Source organism: Macrotis lagotis, chromosome X (genome assembly GCF_037893015.1).
Source record: "Macrotis lagotis isolate mMagLag1 chromosome X, bilby.v1.9.chrom.fasta, whole genome shotgun sequence".
NCBI classification, from domain to species: Eukaryota; Metazoa; Chordata; class Mammalia; order Peramelemorphia; family Peramelidae; genus Macrotis; species Macrotis lagotis.
Window position 1 is genome coordinate 158,254,798 of NC_133666.1, and position 25,263 is coordinate 158,280,060.

Consider the following 25,263-nt stretch of genomic DNA (forward strand, 5'->3'; position numbering starts at 1 on the left):
TTCAATCCCTCACCACCTCCCACTCGGAGTGTGGCAATGGTTTCCTAATTGATCTCCTTTCCCCAAGTGTTTTTCCCTCTCCAAAGCATCCTTTTCCCAGTAGCCAAAGTAGTTTTCCCAAGGGGTGGGTCTGAGCATGTCACTCCTATTCAGTAAAGTTTGGAGTCTCCCTATTGACTTGGGGAATCAAATATTTCATCTTTAGCATGCTTTTTAAGTTTCTTTTTTTTCTATCAGCTATATAATGGATATGCTTTTGAATAGATTTATGTGTATAAAACTTATAAATTAAAAATATATTATGGATCATGCTCAAGATTTTTAGCTAGAGAAGTATACAATCAAAAATTTGAAGTACTCTGTAATTTAAAGACAGGCAACTAGTTTTATTGAGAAATAAAATATAAAATTATTTCTATCTCATCACATGCTTTCTGAAACTTAATTTTAATCAGATTTGTTATGCCCTAACACTAAACATTGGTTTTATACCTTTTTTCTGTTTTTTTCTGCTTCTGTCTTTTCATCACCACCACCCCCCTCCTTTTCCTAGTTCTGTCTCATTCTTTGCCCCTAGTTTGTCTGCATGCCCACAGAGCATGCTATAACAAGTAAAACTCCACCCTGTGAAAGAACTGAAGGCTTCAGGGAAAATCCAGTGACTGAACTCTTAACTACTGATATGTATGTCTTACAGCACCAGTGTGCAAAGGTGCTACTTCCCCAGCATTTGTGAGCTAGCAGGCAGTTCTGAAGGGGCGGAATCCTGTTCACATAGCTGAGATGTGATTCGTCAAATTTGCAGAACTTTCCCCTTAAAATCTCTACACGACTACCAGTCTTCCACCCCTGGGAGGTTTTTCTTTTCTTGGTTTCTTTTTTTTTTAAATATATTGAGACATTGACTTCTCAGCTTCTCAGAGTGCATGTCAGCTATAATCTAGTTTCCAGCAAGTTACACTGACACCATGAACTCAGAAGTTGATGAATCAAGGGAAGGTATGATTTTTTTGTTTCTTTTGGGGGGTTGGTAGAGGGTTGGGAGTGGACTAGGAGGTGGACGGGGGTCACTGCTAGAAAACATGAGGCAGACTGAGTTTCTAAATGAGTTGAATGTATTTTCTTTTGGGGAACTGCCCTTTTGCAGTCAGAATAGTAGGGAAGAATATGGATTTTTTGGTTCTTTTTTTCAGCATGCAGCCATTTAGTGCAGACTAGACGAGAGGAGGAGGGGAGGGGAGAAACCTGGCACAGACTCTAGAGGAAGGACTGTTCTTTAGATTTCTCTAGAAACAAAATAGCTTAAGTATTAACTCCAAGAACTAGAAACTTGTTTGTGAAATAGTATCAACACAGCGAAGAACTGTATCTCCCCAGAAGAAAGCTCTAAGAGTGGCAACTTAAAAAGAAGGGACTTTAGAAATTGGAAGTTACATTTCTTAATGAAAGAGGAAATTATGAGAGAGAAGTGAAAGATCTTTATTTTAGGCATAAGCATTCATCTTCTAACTTCCTCTCCCCTAGTAGGGTATGTTTTTTCCGGGGGGGGGGGGCGTGATGGGGAGATGAATAAGAATGAAATGTGAGGGGTATTTTGTATTTATGTTATACTGAGAGGAGTGTGTCAGTTTTCAACTTTTCCAAAGACGAGGGTTTCATTTACTCCCAATCTGACTGAGTGACAGTGCTGGAAATGTGCCAACAAAAACACAATTCTACACTAGTGTTAGTTTGGGAGTTTATTTGTGTGTGGAGGGGTGTTTGTGTGCTTTACTTCCCGAAATTTTGTGTACAAAAGACCACTTGTGAGTGGGGGTGGGGGGTAGAGAAAAAAATCAGAGGGTAAAAAGTTAAATACTCTTCAAGCTTGTGGAACTTTTCTTTTAAAGCACTCCCCAGGGAAACTGGCAAATTTCAAGCAAATCACAGTGGTGTTGGCAATTGACTTTGGCTGGGAAGGGACCAAATAATCTCCATTTGGGTAGAGGTTAGCTAGAGAGAGAGAAAGTCTTTATGAAACTTGATTTTCTTTTCTCTTTCTATTCCTCATTCCCTTCCCCCTCTAAAGGTTAAGTCTTTTATAAAGTCATTACTGTGGACCTGAGTTTACCTTATTATGCTCGTTGAGAGGAACAAGCAATAAAAAGAACTCTTGTTGTACAGGAATACAGAACTGGCTTTGAATCAAAACTATATAGCTGTGAGCAAAGATTTGAAAATTCTTACTGAACCTACTAGTGATGGAGGAATAAATGTATAGTGTGGCTACTAAAATCATTTGAGGGAGACGAATATGGATTGTATTTTTTCTCCTCCCTGTTAGCTGAAAAGTAAATAATGAATGCAGCAGAAAATTAACAAAGATTTAGTGTAGGGGAGAACTCTGTAAATTACTACAATCAATCTGTCAATCTGCAAACATTTATTAAGTGTTTATGTGTCCCTGGGGATCCTGTGTGCTTATCCAAAAGACAAAAACTGAAACACTCTTTGCCCTCAAGAAGGTTATAGTCTTAGCTGAGGAGGCACTAAAATATAGGTAGCACTGAAACACTTAGGGACTTAATTTTTTTAATCTCTTTTTGGATAATGAGGGAGGAGGGGAACAAGTATTATGCATTCCTCTAGAAACAATCACTTTCCACCTACCTAAAGTAGACAGTGGTTAGCAAGTTGAGGCTTGAAAAGGTTCCTGAGTTATACACAGGAATCTGCTAATACTCGTTTAAGTGGACTGCCTTAGCTCTGAAAAGTCTTTTTTTTTTTCATTTTGTCCAGGTCTTTGATTGATATTTTACATTACACAAATTCTCTACAAATAGCATGGATGCTTTTTACAAAGATGAATGAAATTTAAGAAAGAAATACCTGGGGATTCCTTCATTTTAAATAGATGGAAGTTGAGGAGAAAGGTAGTTTGTAGAGGTCAGATCAAATACTTTTATCAACCAGGTGGAACTATTTTGCCTTTTGCCAGGAAACTTAAGCAGGAGTGACTGTGTTTATGTATCTGTGAGGGAGTGTTCTGGATCAGAGCATTGACCTTTAATGAGAGCAGAGTTTTTACTAGGTTACAAATCTGATTATCTGGGAAATTATATATTCAGTTATCAGCAGTCAAATCTCTGTGAAACTATGTCAACAGTCTAGTTATCATTCTTCTCCATATATGCAAATAATTTGGACTTTCCCCTCCTTTACAATTAGCTCTCCCCATCTAGTGTGAGATCATAACTGTCTAGCCATAGAGTCTATTTTGCAGGAAAATGTCCGCATATTTCTGCTGTCTGATTCTTGTAATAGGAGATATTTTAAAGTTATCACTTCAGATTGTCAACGAGTGACTAGTGACATATTTGGGAATTAAGTATGAAGGAGAAAAAAAGACTTTATATTGACCAATTTATTTGTGTGTGTGCATGCATAAATGAAAAGATCTCATGACTATTGGAAACTTAGCCGCCTCAGTCTAAAAGATTCTTGCCATTATAATACACCATTGCCCTTCCTTTTTCTCTTTACCCTTCCCTCTCACTTCAAAATAATATTAATAGTACAAACACTTTGAGTTTGATGATTAAACATGGAATGGATATCGAACCTTCACTTTGTTAATAATGAGTTCAACATGTCTGGACTTAAAATGAACATGAAAAATGTTGGAAAACTACTTTAAAGAAAGGATGAAGGCTACTGAAAGGAACACATCAACACTAGTTCAGAGTAGCAGGAGTGCAGCTGTTGAGTACATTCCTAGTGTACAGTTGCTCCTTGTAGAATAAATGCCTTTACTTATGAAATTGAGAGTAGCAAAAAAGTTAATAGCATCAAAGGTCCCTCAGGCTTTTGCTCTTGTTGAACACTGAAGGTTACATGATAAGAGATCTAAGATAATTAGAAGTAGCTTCCTCCTCCACTTAATATTCTCTTTTGAATTAGACTCCTATTAGACAAGCTCATTATATAGTTGTAGGTTCCAGAAAGAAAGCTAGGCATGTACAAAGTAGAATGAGCCTGAATCACTTGATTAAGTATATCCTATATGGGTTTTATTTTTTTATAACTCTATTTTTTGATATTTATTTGCACTGATTTATTTATACTATACAGTAATACATACATTTTGCTATGACAAGGTTGTAGGTGATAATGCTTTCCTCTGATGATTATCTCCAATTTATTCTATCTATATACCTTATTTTGCATTGTTGTTTCCATGTCTCTCCCATTAGATTGTGAACTCCTTGAGAGAAGGAGCAGTCTTTTGCCTTTCCTCATATCCTCAGGACTCAAATACAGTCCTTTCTTCCTGTTAGAAACTAAATAAATTCTTATTGATTGCTTATTGGTTCTAATTCTGATTCTAAGATTTAGAATTGAAAACCTCTAAACCAGGGGTTCTTAAATGTTTCTTTGTATCATAAATCCTTTTGGCAGTCTAGTAAAGTCTACAATCCCCTTCTAAGAGAATTATTTTTATTTTATTTTTTATTTTTTAGATTTTTGCTAGGCAATGGGGTTAAGTGGCTTGCCCAAGGTCACACAGCTAGGTAATTATTGAGTGTCTGAAGCCGGATTTGAAATCAAGTACTCCTGACTCCAGGGCCAGTGCTCTATCCACTGCACCACCTAGCTGCCCCGAGAATTATTTTTAGAATAAAGGCCATAGAATTACAAAAGAAATAAATTCTTTTGAAATAGAATATTTTTAAAGCAATTTCATGGATCCTAATCTTTTATCAGACTAATCCCTTCATTTTTATATAGGAAATAATGTGTCCCTAGAAAGGAAAAATGGAAAGAACACTGAATTTCGAGCTAAAGGACCTAAGTTCAAATCCTGACTCACTGTATTACCTGCTACCTTCAAGGTCTTGGACTAGTCACCCAGCTTCTCTTTCTTCATTTGTAAATTGGGGCTTCAGTTACTTCATTTGTAAAATCATAAAATTAGCCTAGGTGACCTCCATATGTCCCTTGAGCATTAATTCTATGAACCTATGTAGTGACTTACCCAAGTTCACACAAAGTGGTGGAGATAGGGTTTCAAACTTCAGCTCTCGAGTTCCTACTGTAACTTGGTTTGCCCTGTAAGCACACAGACAACTACAATATAGATAAATAAGATACGTGCATTCTAGTAAAGGGAAACCACACCCTTCATTCTAAGGATGGTTTCAGATTTTCCTTTTCTTGTGAGAAAAAGGAGTTGAAGTGGGAAAGAATTGGTAGAAAGGATAGAAGAATAGTCATTTACACAATGTGTAAAGCCTGGGTAAAGAAAGTGGACTTGTCTGGATATGTCTAAAAGTTTCATGTGTTTGATTTAAACATAAATAGCTGCAAATGTGTCACCTAACAAGAAGATAGCTTAATTGGAACAGAGGCACTAAGTGTTAAAATACTAGCTCTCATATATTTCTCCTTGTTTCTTTCATTTTCTGTTTTTCACAGTCACAAAGTAAAAATGAAACAATAGCAAGTGATATATTAAAATCTTAGTAAGTATTCAATTGAATCTAGGCTACAAAGTATAATAGGAGTTTAAGGAAGGAAAAGCTGAGACTATATAGGAATTATTGTTTGTCCTTCATGATAGAAGAGGACCATGACATCAGGGAGGTGATGCCATGACAAACAAGTCAATTGAATTTAAGAGAGGGAGGGCTGTGCAGTGACCAGCTTTATTTTCTCCTTTAGAGTCATCTTGGGACCAGTAGCTAGATATGGATCTAGTTATGGATGCAGTAGAAAACCTTGACCATTTTCAGTTGAGATCTTTAATAAGTCTCAGTCTGATTGAGGCAGTGGCCATTTACTGATTAAAGTTAGGCTGTATAAGAATTGAAAGCTTCCTGGAGGAGGTACAGCTTGAAGGATTTGGACTGGTCAAGGAAAAGAACAAAGCAATGGAAGCAAAGTTCTAGCAACACAGGCATTTTCCCAGGCAGGGCACTGGGTTTTCCATTCTGTGCTTAAGTTTAAGCCTTAAGACATATTTGCAATGGATCTTGCTTTAGCTTACCTATCAGTGAGTAGTCAGACACTTCCAATCCTAATTAGTTCTAAGATACAAAGAAAAACCTGACCCCATGCAGACAAAAGTCGAAGATCAATGATTAGGCCCTCTTCTACCACTTATTTCATAGTATTTACAATAAAGAATCCAACAGTGGCACAGGCAGAATTTTTTAAAGAGTGAATTATTTCAATCCCAAATAATGTGATAAGCTTGAAAATTAAAACTGGATAGACTTTGAAAAGACTGAAGCTTCCCACAGGAAGTGAGAGGGACTGAATTGTAGAATGAGTAAAGGACTTGGTTTTATATGGAAGCAGAATTTGAGAACACAACAGAAAAAGCCCTTGGAAGTAAAACTGTAAGCAGAAGATTCATTCAGGTGCCTGTATACTTTGTAGCATCAACTATCTCATATTTCAACATGATTTTTATAACACTTTTATAACACTTTTAAAATTTCCTAAAGCCACAGTATTTTCAATTTTGGATTATTCAGTTACTAAATTTCCAAGTTAATGTTCTTTTATGTGTCATATCCTAATTCAGATAGACAACCTGATGTATTGGATGTAGTGACCTCCACATGTGAGGTTAGACTTAACTTTAGTGTTTTCACACAACTCCCTAGGACTTATCCACTAAATCTTAACTGGATAAGATCTGCCTCATAGGAGAGAGAGAGTACATGCCCTTAGATTTTCCCTGTTGAGTCTCAAATTGGGAGGGGGAGGGTAGGGTTTTTCAGTTTTTGTTGAATCTGACCTCTAGATTGCCTTAACTTAACCTAAACAACTTCATTTATCAGCTAGTTACTTGAAGCCTGTCTTCTTTTTCTCCCAATCTTCCCCCATCTCTAAGTTAGTGTGGGTTTAGTCATTTCAGCTGGGTTTGATTCTCTGTGACACCATTTGGTAATTTCTTGTCAAAGATATTGGAGTGACTTGCCATTTTCTTCTCTAGTTCATTTGACAAATGGGAGAACTTAGGCAAATGGGGTTAAATGATTTGCTCAGTCATACAGCTAGTAAATGTTTAAAGTCAGAATCCCTCAGATTCTCAGCTCTATCTCAATAACCCAAGATCAACTATGATTAAAAAACTTTAGTTGGCACATTCCCCACCACCATCTTCCAATCCCCTGATCAAATATTCTGTTATTAGCATTCTCTCCACCTTTAGGTGAATTCAGTTATTAAGATAAATAAATAAAAAGTAGATCTTTCACATAAAAGTTGAGAATCTTGTGATATATTATACAGAAAAAACCCCTGATATTAGTAATGCCCTGGTAATGATTTATCTATTTCCTTTTTCCATAATAAAGAGTTTCATAGCCCTGTTTATGTTCACTAAACAAAACCCCTCCATCTATTCTTTAAACCACAATAACATTAGGGTTCCTCATCTTATTTAACATAGCTTTGTTCAGTATGCATTACTAAAGCATTACATTTGCTCTTTCTCTTTTCCCTCTATCACACCCCCCCCCACCAAAAAAAAAAAGATTCAAAGGAAGGAGGTGGAGTGTGAAGGAGGTTTTATATATAGGAGCATGTCCTATATGAGATACTTGATACTTTCTGTGGTTGAACTTTAGATTATATATATATATATATATATGTATGTGTGTGTGTATTTATTAAGCATGACATTCAGCAGATGTGTTTAAAAATAAAACTTTCAAGTCAAGATGTATTATCTGATTCCTTTGACTAATGCTTTGTAGTCTTAATATGTAAACAAAAACTAAGTATAGAAAAATCAATTTAAAATCCCTTGAGATATCTTACTATGTAGAGGAGGGAGAAAGATATGAGAAACAATGGTGATATAAAAATAAAAATATCAATAAATACATTTTAATCCATTTAAACTCCTTATAGGATGATAAAAATCTTATAACTTTCCATTTCCTACTACCCATTCAGCTCTTTCTTTGTTGGTTTTTCTTTATCAATACTGGAAATTACATTAAAATTCAAATACTAATAGCAGTTTTTATTTAGCAAATTCATGATACTGAAAGATCAGAATAGCATGAATTGTTAAGTCCTCTATCCAGTGACTGGTAGAAATCCTAATAAAGTGGACCAAAGGTAAACAACAGGAGGAAGAAGAAAAAGGACCTTGTAAATTCATAAACTGGCTATTTTTTATTTCAAAAAGTTGAGAATGTACTATTCTTACTATAAAATAGTAAATTTTTCAATCTCCATAGGAAAAGTTATTATCAATGAGAAGTTGTAGCATTCAGGGTATATGTATGCTACTCTTTAGGCAATAATTTTGCTTTTTAAAAGTATCATGTTATGGGGGTGATGACCAACTTTGATAGACTTGCTCATTCTATCAGTGCAACAATCAGGGACAATTTTGGGGTATCTGTGATGGAGATGTATTCAGAGAAACAATCATGGAGTTTGAACAAAGACCAAAGACTATTACCTTTAATTTGGGGGGGGGGGGGACCTGTTATCTTACTATGTAATTCTGCTGTCTCCTATACTTAATTTTTCTTCCTTAAGAATGTGATTTCTTTCTCATCACATTCAACTTAGATCATTGTATACCATGGAAACATTGTGAAGACTAACAGTCTGCCTTCTGTAGGGGAGGGGGGAGGAGGGAAGGAAGATTAGGGGAAAAATTGTAAAACTCAAAATAAATAAAATCTTAAAAAGAAGAAAAAATGAATAAAAAGTATCATGTTAATATAATTTTTGTAAGTGAAATAATTGTAACTATATTAAGACTAGGGAAAAGCTTTTGAATATTCTTGATAAAATAATACATCAATTTGTTTTATATTTGAATTTTTGTATGTAAATTTTTCCTTAAAGCAAAACAGATGTGTGAGTTTGGCTGTTCAATTTTATAAATGTTAAATATTTACCATGTAAAAATATATTGTGCTGAAGCATATAAAAATAAATAAGATGCTGATCCTACCTTCAGTCCTATTCAGATAAACATTACTTGCCAACTATGTCAAAGTTGTAATATGGGCTAAAGTGAAGACAAATGAAACAAAAAATAGAATTTAATTTATTGGAAAGATACAACTTATACAGATGAAATAATTTGAGAGATAGACAATTAAAAAGTGATGAAGAAAGGATTTGTACATGAAATGACACATAATCTTGAAGGAAGCTGGGAATTCTAAGAAGAAAAAGTGAGGAGAGAATTCATTCCCAGAACTGTGAACACTGTATATGTGAAGATAATAGTATGGGAAGATAAACTGGTGCCAAATTGTAGAGTGTGAATGAAGGGGAGGATATATGTGTATGATCTCAAAGGCAATTTTTTAAATAGACAAATGACATGGTGAAGAAAATTAGGTAGTTTTATACAGAATGTATCAGAGAAGAGAGGGAGGAGCTAATTAGAAAGCTATAGTAATCCAAGAAAGTGATGATAAGTTACTAAATAAACTGTGGTAGAACCTGCCGGCATATAGATAAGGACACAAATTTGGAAATCAACAAGATTTATCAAGTTGTGAGATATGTGATTTTAGGGAAGAGTAAAGGTACTCAGATTATAAACTTAGGTAAATGTGTGCATCTAGTTATTTTCAACAAAAGAAGTTTGAAGAAAAGGGGATTCAGGGGACATTATTATGAATTATTTTGAACATGTTGATTTCTCTCACTTGGTTGATTATGCAGGACTGAAGTTCAGAAAAAAGATAATAATTGAACTTCTGGGAACTGATGAGATCTTCAGTGGAGAAGGCACAGAGAGGACAGAACCTTGGGGTTGATCTAACAAGAGACTGTAAAGGAATGGGCATACAGAAAGGAGGAAAAGCCAGGAGTGAGTAGTTGCATAGAGCCAAAGAACAAGAAAATATTCCGGAAGGAGGTGGGAAGATGACTGTCAAAAGTTTTAGAAGAGGATGAGGACCAAGAAAAGGTCATAGATTTTAGCAGCTAAGGTACTTGCTAACTTTGAAGAGAGTACTTTCAGTTATAAAACAGTGTTCAAAATCCTGTTACAGAGGATTAAAAAATGATGATGATAGCAGACAATAAATATATGCATCTAATTCTCGGGTTAATTCTGAATGGGAGAAGAGATAGAAGATGACATCTTGAGGGAAGATGGTAAGGACTAACAAAGATTTGGGGTTTTTGTTTTTGTTTTGCTTTTTAACAGGGAGTATTTTTCTAAGCAACAAGAAAGGAACCAAAAAAAAGAAAAAAAGAAAAAGAAAGGAGCCAGTCCATAAATAAAGATTGAAGATGAGAGAATAATTCATAGAGGAGGTTCCCAGGGAAGATGGGATAGGACCAGAACAAAGTGAGAAATAGCATTGTGGGCCTTAGTAAAGAAAACAGTTGTACTTTCACGGATTAAGGCAAAGGAAGAGAGAAAGGGGATGATGAGATATGTAATAGGGCAGAAGGAAATCACCTGATGGTCTTGAGGTTCTTTGCTAAGAGGAAGAGGTAGTCTGGGAAGGTTAAAAGTGGGGGAGGGGAAGGTTATTGTAATAACTTCTATGGAGAATTGTACTCAAGGAAAAATAAAAGAATTGCCAGGGACAAACTGAGATTAAATATTGTAAATGCACAGAGAATCTAAGGCAGCAGGGTTGTATTACTTCAGCAGGGACTTCGCAAATCAATAGGAGTGGATAAAGCAAATTAGTGAGATACCCCAGAGCAGAGATTTTGACATAGCTTAAATGATAGGAATCTTAGGAGTTAATTTAAGAATAAAGGGAAGTATATAGTTGAAATAGTTAGCTATAAAAAAAACCCGATGCATAGTAGTGTTAGAACAATAGGTCATGGTGAAGAAATTTGAGATTAAAACAGAGGAAAGTAGAGTAAGATGAAATTGCAGGTAAAGAGGGGAATTTCATAATTCAGGAACATTTAGGTCACCTGCTAATAGGTGATGGCTAAGAAATTACCTTTCCTATGAATTGTTGAGTTGGAGTAAAAATAGACATCATAGGATGCTGATGACCTGGGAGACCAAGGTATTTGATGTAACAACAAGAACATTCTCAAGAATGAGGAATGAGGCCAGGGAGAGGGTGGGATGTTAAGGGGCAGACTTGTAAAACAGATGATTATAACAGTGATCTGAACAGGCTAAAGTCTTCAAAGAAGGAAAGATTGCTGAATGATTGAAGCAGAGGGAAGGTCTAAAAGTAACAATAATGAGCAAGTAATATGACTATTCTTTCTCCTGGTTCTGTTTCAGAAGAAGGAAAGGGAAAGAGAAGCCAGAGATACTTGGATTTCAGGCTTAAGTGATGGCAAGAAGTTAGAAGAAGCAAAGAGAGATAGGATAAGGGTAAAATAAGGAAAGCCAAAGCAGAATTATAATCTTGGAGGGATAGGGCTGAGGGGGATGAGAATGAAAGGAATATTAGATGTTAGCAAATGTCAGAAAAGTTTCATCAGGAATTAGGGGAGAGAAGATGGTGGAAATATGCTATGCTCAAATTGGATTAAGTATCCTTTATTCACCTCAATAGTAAAGGCCAAATTTAGTTTGTTCTCTTGAAAGCATCAAGAAAAAGAAGGATGAGCCAGGAAGAATATCAAGCCAGGCATCTAAGTTGGTAAAATACTAGTGATTGGGTCCCCACCGACCTTACTGAACTCACATTTCACAACAGTCCCTTTGCTTCATCCTACTATGGCAGAGGATGATACACTACTCAGATGGAGCTCATGGCTTGGATTAGGTCTAGTGTTGGAGGTTCTAGTCCTGGATAAGATCCTTAAGTGTCTGTGCACACATGGTCAGAAAGGACTAAGTTACAGTGAATCTGAGCAGTGGGAAGGTTTTCACACCTGGTCACTGACAGAATTTTGAGTTAATGCCCCATCTTCCCAGGTCCAGTGATGGCAAAGGGAGAAGTAAATACCAGGAGAGGGATTAGGCAAAAATTGTGGCTTCACTAATCTGGACATTACATAGTCATGAAGGGCAGAAGCATTGTAGTGTTTTTTTCAGACATTAATAATGGAAAGTGGTTTCCTAGGAGCTCTATTATAGAAAAACAAAAGAAATGTATATATAAATAACGGTAATACTAATTAGAATTCAAAAGAGCATAATGGAAGGGAAGCTTCTTGGAGAAGAAGAATTGAAGCTATACCTTTAAACTGAACCAGGACAGGAAAAATTAAGTCAGGGAGCCAGATTGGTACAGTGGAAAGAGCATAGAACTTTCAGTCACAGGACCTGTATTTGAATCCTGATTTTGTTACTTAACTATCTGTGAAACTTTTGGGTAAGTCATTTGACATCTCTGGGCCTGACCTGGGTAGGGAAGGAGAAGTAGGGTGCAGTGGACTACATGGGCTCTGAGTGACCTTCCAGCTTGAGATCTATGATCCCTATGATCTTTTGTAACTGGCAACTTCATATTTCTATAAGTTGTTTTATTTGACTGTTTCTTTTTTTCATATTAAACCATTTTAATCCTAGGTAGCACAGAGGTTGGAGTCAGAAAGAGCAGAGGTCAGATCTGGCTTTGGACACTTACTAGCTATGTGACCCTGGACAAGTCATTTATACCTATTTTTTTAATTTGGTTTTAGGTAAAAATGAGTTGGAAAAGGAAATGGCAAAAGTACTCTAGTATCTTTGCCAAGAGCACCCCAAAGGGGAGTCATAAAGAGTTAGATATGACTGAAAACAATTCAACAACTTCTACAGAGAAAAAGGATATCAGACAGTATTCTTTAGGGCTAAGGTATAAGTTGGTGAAGTAGAAGGAATAATGGAAGGAGTAAAAATCTTCTGGGACAGCAACTTTTGGATTCAGCTGGGGAAGTTGTTCTGACATTCTGCTGTGTTTCTTGTTAGAATTTTGAAGAATTGGTAGTATAAGTTTCTAGGATGAGAGGTAGAGCATCTTGGACATAACTGTCAGGTCCAGAGTAGGGAGTTAAGCTATTAAAGAATTGATGGCCTAAGAGAATAGGATAGGTTGAAGGATAACAGGTTGAAATGACAGAAGAGCTGGTTCATTGGGGAATGAGAGAATGGTAATGTGATCTATGGTAAGGAAAGTACTATTTCAGAGAGACTGGACCTTTGCATACTTTAAATGAAATTTCTAGGTCTGTTAGAGTTCCCTTTCAACTATTCCAGTTAATTCAATTAACCCAGTAGTTTGAATGTGGAAATGAGGAATTGTAGAAAAAAATGATTGGTTCTTTAAGTAAATTTTGCTCAGTTTAGGAAGGAATTATCTTCAAATAGGGAAGTATCTAAAAAGTGAACTATCAAGGTTTTATTGTTTGTATATAGAATATTATTTAAGCTAAATTAACTTCTGGGGCTGCTGTTTGGGAAGGAAAAATACTCTTCATGAGGGGAATAGGTCAGTGGAGAAGGGAAAGGTGGTGATCCATGAATGAGACATATCATCATAGGATCATATAGACATTCCCAGGAGTTTTCCTCTCTGGGAAACTCATAAATGACAGGAAGTTTCCTCAGCATTCTCAACTGTTAGACCATGCATCTCTTTTCAGAAGATGTGCAATGCTCTCAGAGTAGATAGCCATGCATTTTCTGAAGGACAGAAAAACCTTAAAGAAAAGTTAGTCCTAAAAAAGAACTCATCATTGCTTCTTCCTATTAAAGTACCACAAATTCATCTTTTCTTTTAGGTTTTTGCAAGGCAGTGGGGTTAAGTGGCTTATCCAAGACCACACAGCTAGGTAATTATTAAGTGTCTGAGGCCAGATTTGAACTCAGGTACTCCTGACTCCAGGGCCGGTGCTCTATACACTGTGCTACCTAGCCACCCCACAAATTCATTTAAGAGAAGAGCATCGAAGTTCTTAATAGTTCAGCTTCAGTAGTCTTCAAGGAAGGACCACAAACCATATTTGATGGTTTATATTCCCAGTGGGCAAATAAATGATGCAACTGTTATTTGTGTAGTTAGGATTTTTTTTGATGGCAGAATATAATATCCATTTTTGTATTTAAAGAGACTTTGTACTGACAAAATGTGTTTTTAAAAATAATTATGAATGATATGTTGTTTTTTCCCTTGAAAATGGTAAAGCAAAAAAGTCACTGAGCAGTTTGAGTCACTTCTTGCAAACAATACAAATTCTAGGATCAGGTCAGCCTTTGAACCCATTTACCAAAATTAAGACCTTTTGAAAATACATGTATTCTTGTTTGGAGAATAGAATAAAGAAAGAAAAGGAGAGAAAATTCTCAGAAGTGCTTTTCCACTTTGACATGCCTATAACCTAGACACCTTTTAAAAAGATGGTTCCATGGTACCTATTCTAGAAGTGTTTATGCTAACCACCCTGTGACCAAAGCAGGAACTTCCTAGTAACCCATGCTACTGCTGTCAAATAATAGCTTATATCCCACCCCACCCTATTGACCACTCTTTCTTTATCTTGGCTACTGTCAGTAAATATTTATCATGTGTCTACCTAGCACAGAGGACTGTGATAGGTGTCTGATCTTGAGAAATTTAGCTTTGTTAGAGTGACATGTATTCAAATTGAGAGGTAGAAACAGAAAATACTATATGAATTCAAAGAAGAATAATCACTAACGAGAAGATATTTATTGTTTTCCACCTGCCAGATACAGTACTAGGTATTGCAATACAAATATACAAATGAAATTGTGTCTTCCCCCAAGACTGCAGACATTCTATCAGGATAAAAAAAACAACACATATAAAATGTATATGTAATATCCAAAAAGTAAATACAAAGCAACTGTAAGGGGATTTGGGAGGACCTAGGAACTGGGAGAGGAACATTAGGAAGGGGCCTTTGAGTTGAAGTTTAAAGGATGCTAAGAGATGGAGGGAATGCATTCCAGGCTCAGGCAGCAACTCTTTTTTTTAAGATTTTATTTATTTTGAGTATACATGGTATACATTGTTCCAAATTGAATGTGATGAGAAAGAAATCATATCCTTAAGGGAAGAAACATAAAGTATAAAAGATAGCAAGATCAGACAATAAGATATCAGGTTTTTTTTTTCCTAAATTAAAGGTAATAATCCTTGGTCTTTGTTCAAACTCCACAGTTCTTTCTCTGGATACAGATGGTATTCTCCATTGCAGAGAGCCCCAAATTGTCTCAGGCAGCAACTCTTGCAAAGGCAAAGAAGTAGGGGATGGCATGTTGTGAACAGCTGCAAATAGGTTAGTTTTATGGACCACTAAGTGCTTCAATGGGGCTAATAAATCTGCACAAGTTGGCTAAAATGAGATGGGGGAGAGCCCAAGATTGTGGCTTGGATTCTAGAATCAATAAGGAGTCTCCCTAAAATTTAGGGTAAAGATTTAGAACACGAAGAAGGCTAGCACTAAAAGGGATCTTAGATTGGATTCAGTCTAATGTTTACATTTTATAGGTGAACAAATTGAGGCCCAGAGGAATTAATGGCTTGCCCAAAGTCATACATGACAGCCCCCCATCCTCTAAATCCTTTATAGTGTTTTTCCTTCATATCTAAAGTGACTATTTTTTCTCTTCTCTTATATTTTGTTTTAATCAGTCAAAATTGCCTTCACATGTTTCCACCCTAATCCCTCAACTTCATTACCACAAATTGAGAACACGAGAAAAACAAAACCTATTAACAAAATTTACAGTCAGTCAAAACAAATTTCTACATTGGCCTTGTCTCCTCCTTTCCTTCCCCCAAATGATCTCATTCTTCATTCTGATTCCTTTACCTCTTAGGAGGTAATGTTCTCTGCAATCCTTGTTGGTCATTTTGAAAATAAGAATTTGACCCAATAGTATTGTCACAATGATATACCATAACTTTTGTCCAACCTTTTCCCAATTTATAGACATTCCCTCAGGTTTCCATTCTTTATCACCTTAAAAAGAGTTATAAATATTCTTGTACATCCTTAGACTTTTGTTTGTTTTGTCTTGCTTAGGATTCAACCTTCCTTAGACTAACCTTCCTCCAATTCTATCTTCCCTTTCTCTCAACTCTGTTGAGTTTGTACCCAACTCTGTGTATATTGTGTGTGTGTGTGTGTGTGTGTGTGTGTGTGTGTGTGTGTTCTTCTCACACTTGACCAGGACAGTAAGTTTCAGATAGAAAAGGAAAAGAAAGATATATGAGATACTGGGGAAGTAGAATTGATAAAATTTGAAAACTGATTGTGTATGGTATGTGTGTGAGTGTGGGGGGTTATATATGGAGGGGTGGGGAAACTAGTAAGAAAATTCCAAGATTGCAAAATCTAGGTGCCTGGGAGTATAAGTGGGACCCTCAGCAGATATTGGATTTTGGAAGAGAATGGGTTTACATAAGATAGTAAATTCTCCTTAGTATGCATTTGAATATGAGGTGATTTTGACATATCTTAGCAGTGATATACAGCAGGTAACTGGTGATCTGTTGTTAGAGTTAAGGAGCTGTGATCAGATAAATAGATTTGGAATCATCTGCATAGAGATAATACTTGAAACTATGGGAAATTATGAGATCAGTCAATGTAGTGAGAAGTCCAAGGATAGAAGCCTGGCAAGGATCCAGCAATGTTTATTGAGAAGAGGGGCAGCTAGGTGGTGTAGTGGATAAAGCACCGGCCCTGGAGTCAGGAGTACCTGGGTTCAAATCCGGTCTCAGACACTTAATAATTACCTAGCTGTGTGGCCTTGGGCAAGCCACTTAACCCCATTTGCCTTGCAAAAACCTAAAAAAAATAGTGAATGTTTATTGAGAAGAAACAATCATACAGATAGGAAAGCAGTGTCATGGAAGGCAAGGGAGGAGAGAGTATTCAAGAGAAAAGTATTCCCAGTATTTAAAACTACAGAGAAGTTGAGGAATTGGGGTTTAAGGGGGAAAAAACCCATAGGGTTTAACAGTAAGAGTTCCTAGGAATTGGACACTGAAAAAGAGGAGAAATGCATAATAATATGTATATATGATAGTAGCATAGTAGCTTACAAATTTAGGGGAGTAAAATGAAAGGGTTTTTTTGAGGGTAGAGTTAAGCATACATATTTGGCAATCAGGAAATCGATTGATATCATGTTGTCTTTCCCAACTAGATGCTAATCTTCTTGAGGACCAGGAATGTTTTTTGCCTATATCTTAATATCCCCATAGTTGATGATTAATAAATGATTATTGGTTAATTCACGGAAAATGAGCCCTTAATATTTGAATCAGACACTTTTAAGGTTAATCTCAAGTCTCCTAACAAGCATTAAACATAGTTGATAAGTGTGTATATAACATTTATATACATGTATGCATACACATACATTGCATGCAAGTGTATATGTTGTGTGTTTTTCTTGGAAAATTTAATGTCTCTTGTTTTGTGAAGTTATTTCCTCCTAAGAAATGGGTCTTTTGGAAGTGATAATAATTGATATTTCTACAATATTTTAAGGTTTGCAAAACACTTTAGATTATCTCATGTTATCTTATTTGAGCCTCACAGCAGTCAGTGAAGTAGGTGCAGCATATGGTGTTATTCTCATTTTACCAATGAAAAAACTGATGTTTGGAGACATTAAATGACTTGTTCAACGTCATCCTGCCATTACTGAGAAAAGATGTGAGCCCAGTTCTTCCTCAGTACAAATCTACCATTCTACCCACAATGCTACATTGCTGCTCTCATTTCTCTTTTTTTTAGTTGTTTTTTTTTTGCAAGGCAAACGGGGTTAAGTGACTTGCCCAAGGCCACACAGCTAGGTAATTATTAAGTGTCTGAGACCGGATTTGAACCCAGGTACTCCTGACTCCAGGTCCAATGCTTTATCCACTACACCACCTAGCTGCCCCTATTTCTCTTCTTCTTGTCAGAAAATTGCCATAATTCATTTTGCTACAGTATGTACTATGTGTGTATTCTATATGTATGTGGTAAGAATTCTTCCATTTTTTTCCTTTCTCATCTTTTTTTCATCCTGTGATAAATTCATAATATTGTGTCTTATCTAGGGAAGTCAGTGCTTTTTGTCTTGGGGAACTCTAAATTTGACCTGTAGTTTATGACCTGAGACACTTTAATTTTAGAACTTGATGAGACATTGGAGAATTGATGAAGTAAAAAGACAATCTTCCTCATTTCACAGATGAGGAAACTGAAGTCCAGTTCATGGGAAAACACTGGTTGGGTCTGAAAATTGAACGTCTTATGACTTCAATTTGTGTCTCTATAAGGTCCTACCTGTATACCTGTATTAGTCAGTTTACCTTAATTGAATATTTTATTGAATTCACTTCTTGGGGTTTCTGTACCCTCTTCTGTAAAAGGAAGAAGAATTCATTCATAAGGGTTCTTAGAACTTGCAGTTCTGTGATTCTTCAACTTGCCTAAATTAACACATCTTCATAATGGCAAAGCCAGAACTGCCTAATTTCTGTGCTAGCTTAATGATGCTTCTAACTTTAGAGTTGAATTTGACCACAGAGATCATCTTTTATAAATATCTCATTTTAAAGATGTGGAAACTGAGTACCCAATATCACAGAGATAATAAGTAGCAGTCAGGATTTGAACCCAGGTTTTTTGACTCTAAATCTGATGTTCTTTCTATTATAACATTATTCTGCCTTCTTTATCTCTTCTCCTCTTACACACTCACTATCTTCCTGACTTATCTCTATAGTATTCTACTAATTAAATTTGGGCCTTGAATATATCATGGAGCTAAGTAACATTGGGTAATCTTGAATTTCTCATAAAGTGGTAAGTAGCTGTCACACCAGTTTAAAGTGGAATGATGACTTTTCCCTTGTGAGAACTCATGAGGTAATTGGGGAAGGGGGGAGGAGTTGACAAGAAATGTTCTGAGTTCACATAAAAGGTGCTACATAAATTTAAAATGTGTTATAATCACATGCACTCACAGAATTCTGTTCTTTTAATTAAAAAGCCAGTCTTATATACTGCTAAAATCAGGAAAGATAGTCCTCCAAGAAGCTAACTTTTTAATATTTAACCTTAATATAATAGGAAACTATTGATGGCATACTAATTGTATAACAAATGTAAAGACAAGTTATGCCTTTAAGTTTTAAATCTAATATTGAGTAATTCTGTTGTGAAATATCTCAAATGAAAATGTACGTTTCATTGTCAATACATTTTGTGTTGAATAAAAAAACCATTTTGATGCTGAATTAAGGCCTTCAATGGAAGCTCTGTAAAGAACTTTTAAGAGTGGAGAAATTCAGGGGCAAAAATGCCTTTTTAGCCAAGGAAGGGAAAAGAGCTCCTGCCTTTTGAAAATAGATTGAAACATTCAGAGACAAGAGTGGGGAAAGGAAGTAGAGGGAGTGGCTACTTGGCAGGTTTCAACGGAACAAAGTGAAAGAGACTGAATAGGAGAAGAGTAAAAGGAAGCCAGAGCTAAGGTGCCTAAATCTTGGAATGATGCAGGGCCTTGAAGGGAAGACTCAAGAACTTGGTGCAAAAGGTAAGGAAAAAGGGACAGAAGATCTAAAGAAAAAAATGTGAAAGCAAGGAACATGGAAGGAAAATAATGTTTATATATAAGGGAACAGATTATCAGGCAGGCAGATATTTTACTACTTGAAACAAGATATTAAGGGGAGGATATTATAATATTTTTAAGGTGAAAAGAAAGATTTTTATTGGATGATAATTAATAGCAATTACAAGATTGTCTCTGAAACATTATATAAGCGTGGAATTATAAAATATAGAAAAACTAGCTTTTTAATAATAGAATAAATATTCCACTTCTCCTCCCATCAAGTAAATTTTCTGAGAAATACCCAAAAATGTATATTCTTAATGCCTTTCCTATGTTCATAATGAGGCAATTTATGAAATGTTGGCCCCATTTTTGATACATTAAATAATGAAATAATATAATTTTCTAGGTGTTGTAACTTCTTACCTAAGACAAGCTATCAGTTTTAAAAGCATATATATAGAATAATGTAGGACAGACCTGTACTCAGGAGAGATATGAGTTTGAATCTTGCCTTTAATAATAACTAGTGTGACTACAAGTAAATTACTAAACCTTTCTAATGGGAATAATATTGTTGCACTACTTGCCTTCCAATGAATGATGTTGAGAAAGATGAAATGAAATAACATAAATAAAAGAACTTTTCAAACTATATAAATGTTAGTTATTATTATCATCTTCCAAGTTCTGATGGCCTAATTTCTTAAGAAATCCAAAGAATTTAAAGCAGGGGAGGAAGCATATGATGTAGTGGACAAAAAGACAATTTTAAACTTTATTTCATTTGACCCCAATTCATTGATACCAGTAAAACTTAGAACTACTGAAATGATTACAGGAGACTGGCTCTGGTGAACTAAGAGACTATAACAAAGATTTATGCATGAGGGTGGGCTCTCTGCAACTCAGCACTAGTATGTTTGGGAGAAGTTTTTAACAGGTATAAGAATTAACAGTATAATTACTGTATTGTTAAAGATCTATCTGGGTTCTTCAGCACCAGCTCAGGAATTGATGGGAAGGAGTTTAGAAGCCAATTAATTTACTTCATTGGCTACTTTTCTTTCGATTTTCCTTCCTTTTACATAAGGGCATTTCCTTTTACAAAAGACTAACGAAAAGGCAAATTAGCAAGCAGTTTGCATGCCAAATGATATTTTTAACCCTGTACAAATGAAGATGCTGGAGCAAAACCTGTAATGTGTCTTCTGTGTTTTAATTTTTTAAATTATCACATAACATTTATTAAGGTCAAATGCACATAAATAAAAGAAAAAATAAATTAATTTTCCCTCCACTGCAATATTCTACTGTCCTTAGGTATTTTTGTAGTGAAGCAAAGAATGGACAAATTTTCTTCATTTCTGCTTTTTACCTTGGAGGGAAAGGGATTGGCCTTTGGGAACAGTTATATTTGGTGGTTGTGATGAAAATCTGTAAAAAAATACAAATAAAGATTTTCTCTAGATTGAGCTCATCTAATCTATGGCAGATAATCAGAACAATTTCAAGTGTTTCTCTGAAGAATGAATTTAGGCAGATACTTTCTGCCCACTTAATACCATTTGATTTTTTTTAATAACTCCTGACTCCTCTGTGTCCCTCCCTTTCCCCTCCCCCACCTGGGTGGGGTTTGGGGGTAGTAATAATAATAATAGCAGCTTGTTGCCATTACTGTGTGATTCTTTGTATGCTTGCAGTATGGATATGATGATTTCAGTATGGATATGACTAATAAGTTTCCAGTCTCAAAAATAAAGTAGGGATCTTTTTTCTAAGATAAACCAGACCTCTATCTTGTGATTTGTCATTTAACTTCTCTGAGCCTCAGTTTCTTCACTTATAAAATGATTGGTTTGTTCTAATTGGCCTCTAACCTTCAAGAATTCTGTGAATATGTGATATTACTTTGTATTTACTTTTTTCTTTTATGCTTCCTTTATATTTTATAAGATTTTATGAGATTGATGTTCTTCTAAATACCTCCTTATAGAAAAAATATAGAGCCTGTTCCGTTATCCTTTTTAAATTTTCCATTACTCTATCCATTTATATATGAGGGAGTTAATATAGCATGAATCTTCATCTGTCCATTAATTACATAGTTGGGAAGCAGTTATGATGTGGTATGCAATGAATAATAAAGTACAAGGTTTGCAATTTTTTTCTAGTAAAGGATTAATATCTAAGATATATAGGGAATTAACTCAAAGCCACAAATTTATAATTCTCTAAAAGGTAGTAAAAGGATATATCTATATTTGCATTTATCTATCTTGCTTGTACATAGTTGTTTGCAGGCTGTCTCCCCGATTAGACATTGAATTTTTTGACCACAGAAACTGTTTCTTACCTTCCTTTTCATCAGTGGCACTTAGCATAGTGGATGGCTTACAGTAGGCATTTAACAATTGACTGATTGACAAATAAAGGATATAAACAGGAAATTTTGAAAGAAAATGGCAAGATTTCGATAATCATGCAAAAAAACTTAATAAGAGAAATAAAAATTTATAAACTTCTGTTATTCTATTTCAAGTCTCAAATTGATGAAGATAACCAAAAAAAGTGGAAAAATATTGGAGGGGCTATAAGAAGAAGGCAAACAAATGTACTGGTGGTGATATTGTGAACTTGGGTGATCATTCTGGAATGTAATTTGGAGCTGCCCCCCAGACTCAACTATGTATATCCTGGAACCCAGTGATATCAGTACCAGGCATATACCCAAAGAAATTTATGACAGAGGGAAAGACTCACATATGTACTAAAATATTTCTAGCAAAACTTTTTTTGGTTTTTCCAGGAATAGAAAACAAAATGGGCACTATGTCAAGGATCAGAAGGTGGGATTTTAACTGACTCTTGAAGGAAGTCAGGAGGCAGAGATTATTAAATTTGTATTTTAGACTAGGAGAATGGACATTCAGTAAAAAGTCACTGCTAGAAGATGGATGGAATGTTATTTGGGAGGAACCCCAAATCCAATTTGCTGGATTGAAGAACACATAGAGAAGAGTACTCTAAGAATACTAGAAAGCTAGAAAGGGAATAGGTTATGAAGGGCTTTAAAAGTCAAACAGAAAATTTTCTATTTGATCATGGAGGTAAGAGGGGAAATTCTGGCATTTACTAAGTAGGAGTTAGGTATGTAAAATGGAGTTACAGTGACATACACCTACTTTATTTTCATTTCTCTGCCACAAGAAAAAGTGATATGGATCAGATTCATAGACTTAATAAGTTGACCTGAAGTATCTGAGTGGAGAATGGATTTGCCTGGAGAGAGACATGAAGCAGGAAGACCAAGCAGAGGCTATTGTACTTCAGGTTTGAGATGGTCACCACAGTAGGGTCCATGTAAGTAGAGAGAGAGAGTGGGGTGCATGTGATAAAATGAGTATAGAAACAACAAAGTTTGGCAACATTGGATATGTGAATCCAGTAGAAGTGAGGAATCAAGATGAGAGAAACCTAGCTTGTTAGGCTGGGTAACTGGGAGGATGGTGATACTCTGGGCAGTAATAGGAATGTTGGGAGAGGAGAAGGTTTGGTATGAAAGATAAGGAGTTCTGTTTAAGATATCTATGGAACATTAAATTAAAGATGCCTAATAAGTAGTTGGTAATAGAAAACGAGGGGTAGTTAAATGGTACAGTGGATAGAGCAAAAGGTCTGAATTCAGGAAGATTTCCTGGATTCAAAACTGGCCTTAAGATACTTACTAGTTTTATGACCTTGGACAAGTCACTTACCCTGTTTACCTCAATTTTCTCATCTGTCAAGGGAATTGGAAAAGGAAACCACAAACCACTCTATCACAGCTAAGAAAACCTCAAGTGGGGTCCTGAAGATTCAAACAGGACTTAAAACAACAGAAGACTGGAGGTCAACAAAGAGGTTAGGGCTATATAAATAGATTTGAGAAATGATAATGTAATCCATGGAGTTTGATGAGATCATAGAAAGAGGTTCTGAACTTGGGATCTGTAAGCTTGTGTTTTTGTTGTTGTTGTTGTTTTTTAGTTTTGCAAGGCAATGGGTTAAGTGGCTTGCCCAAGGCCGCACAGCTAGGGAATTAAGTGTCTGAGGCCGGATTTGGCTTAATTTTTTTAAAGAAAGATTTTATTTGAGTTTTATGACTTTTCCCCCATTCTTGCTTCCCTCTCCCCACCCCCCCATAGAAGGCATTCTGTTAGTGTTTACATGTTATACATTGATCTCAGTTGAATGTGATGACAGAGAAATCATATCCTTAAGGAAGAATAATAAAGTATTAGATAGTAAAATTACATAATAAGATAATGCTTTTTTTTTTCAAATTTGATGGTAATAGTCTTTGGTCTTTGTTCAAAGTCCATAATCCTTTCTCTGGATACATATGGTATTCTCCATTGCAGATAGCTCAAAATTGTCCCTGGTTATTTCACTGAAGGGATGAGCAAGTCAATCAAGGTTGATCATCACCCCCATGTTGCTATTATGGTGTACAATGTACTTCTGGTTCTGCTCATCTCACTCAATCAACATCAGTTCATGCAAATCCTTCCAGGCTTCCCTGAATTCCCATCCTTCCTGGTTTCTAATAGAACAGTAGTGTTCCATGACATACATATACCACAGTTTGTTAAGCCATTCCCCAGTTGAAAGACATTCACTTAATTTCCAGTTTTTTGCCACCACAAACAGGGCTGCTCTAAATATTTTTGTACAAGTGATATCTTTACCTCTTCAGGGTATAGACCCAGTAGTGGTATTGCTGGGCATAAGCTTGTTTTTTAAAAAAAAAACTTTTATAATTACATTTCAGTAGTTACCTTAAGTAATCCTATGCATTTTAAATTTTGAATTTCAAAACACTATTCCAAGAAGTACATAGCTTTTTCACCACTAACAAAGGAATGCATAACACAAAATATTAAGAATTCCTGATATAGGAGGAAAAAAGAAGAAATCTCAGAACAGAACCTTTGCATAAGAAGTTAGAATATTAAAATGTCAAAATTTTAAATTCTGAGAAATATTTCAAATGTTAAAAATAATTTTCTCCTTAGGTGAAAATCAACAAAACTAGGAGAACAGAAATACTATTAAAAAAACCCAAAATTTGAAAGCCTTAACTGATAATGAAATGATTAAATATGCCACAGTATAGGTGGTGAAGGTTGCAATGAATCTCCTGATGGAGAAGGTGAGAGACTCAAGATGCAATATGGAGGAACTTCTTTTATTTCACTATACTTAAATTTGTGTGTGTATGCATGCACATATATACAATGTTGATATGTAGCTTACAAAGTTTGTATAGCTTATGAAATACTTTACCCACAATAATTAGAAAGGTAGTATAAATATTGTCCTCAAAGATGTGAAATGACTTGCCCAATAAAACAAAGCTAATAAATGGAGGAGGTAGGGTGAAAAAGTAGAAGAGGAAGAGACAAATAGAAACAGAGAGGATAGAAAGAATTGGAGAAAAGTTGTTGCTTGTACTTCATTTGTGAAGAGGACCAATGGCACCATGGGGGCCCCATGTCTTGACTCATGTGTGGTTTGATTGTGAGGCAGAGATGCACAAAATCATCAGTCTCACTCTCTCTTCCAGAGTCATAAAGGCCCAGTGGCAAAACAAAAATCAAGGTGACTAGTGATGACCCAGGATCCAGCATCACAAGCAATTGAATAACTTAAAAGCACAAAGAACTCTAAAAACTTATTTTTTACTCCAAAATTTGAAAAATTAACCTAAATCAATTCTCTAAATTTTCTCTATTGAT

At 35.6% G+C, this 25,263-nt stretch overlaps 1 protein-coding gene across 7 annotated transcripts in view; it reads left to right on the top strand.

The window, feature by feature from the left end:
* The window catches only part of TNFAIP8 (TNF alpha induced protein 8), a 144,462-nt gene that overhangs the window by 82,394 nt on the left and 36,805 nt on the right, over nt 1-25,263 (top strand). For 3 of the 7 annotated variants that reach the window (XR_012472234.1, XR_012472235.1, XM_074205339.1), the window contains exon 1: nt 16,709-19,462. The exons of 1 other annotated variant lie outside the window; for it this stretch is intronic. Coding sequence is in view for 2 of the 6 variants with exons in the window: in XM_074205339.1 (XP_074061440.1) it covers nt 19,417-19,462 (46 nt within the window). In the remaining 4 variants the exon portion in view is untranslated. 3 more of the 7 variants (XM_074205342.1, XM_074205340.1, XM_074205343.1) reach the window with 3 other exon arrangements.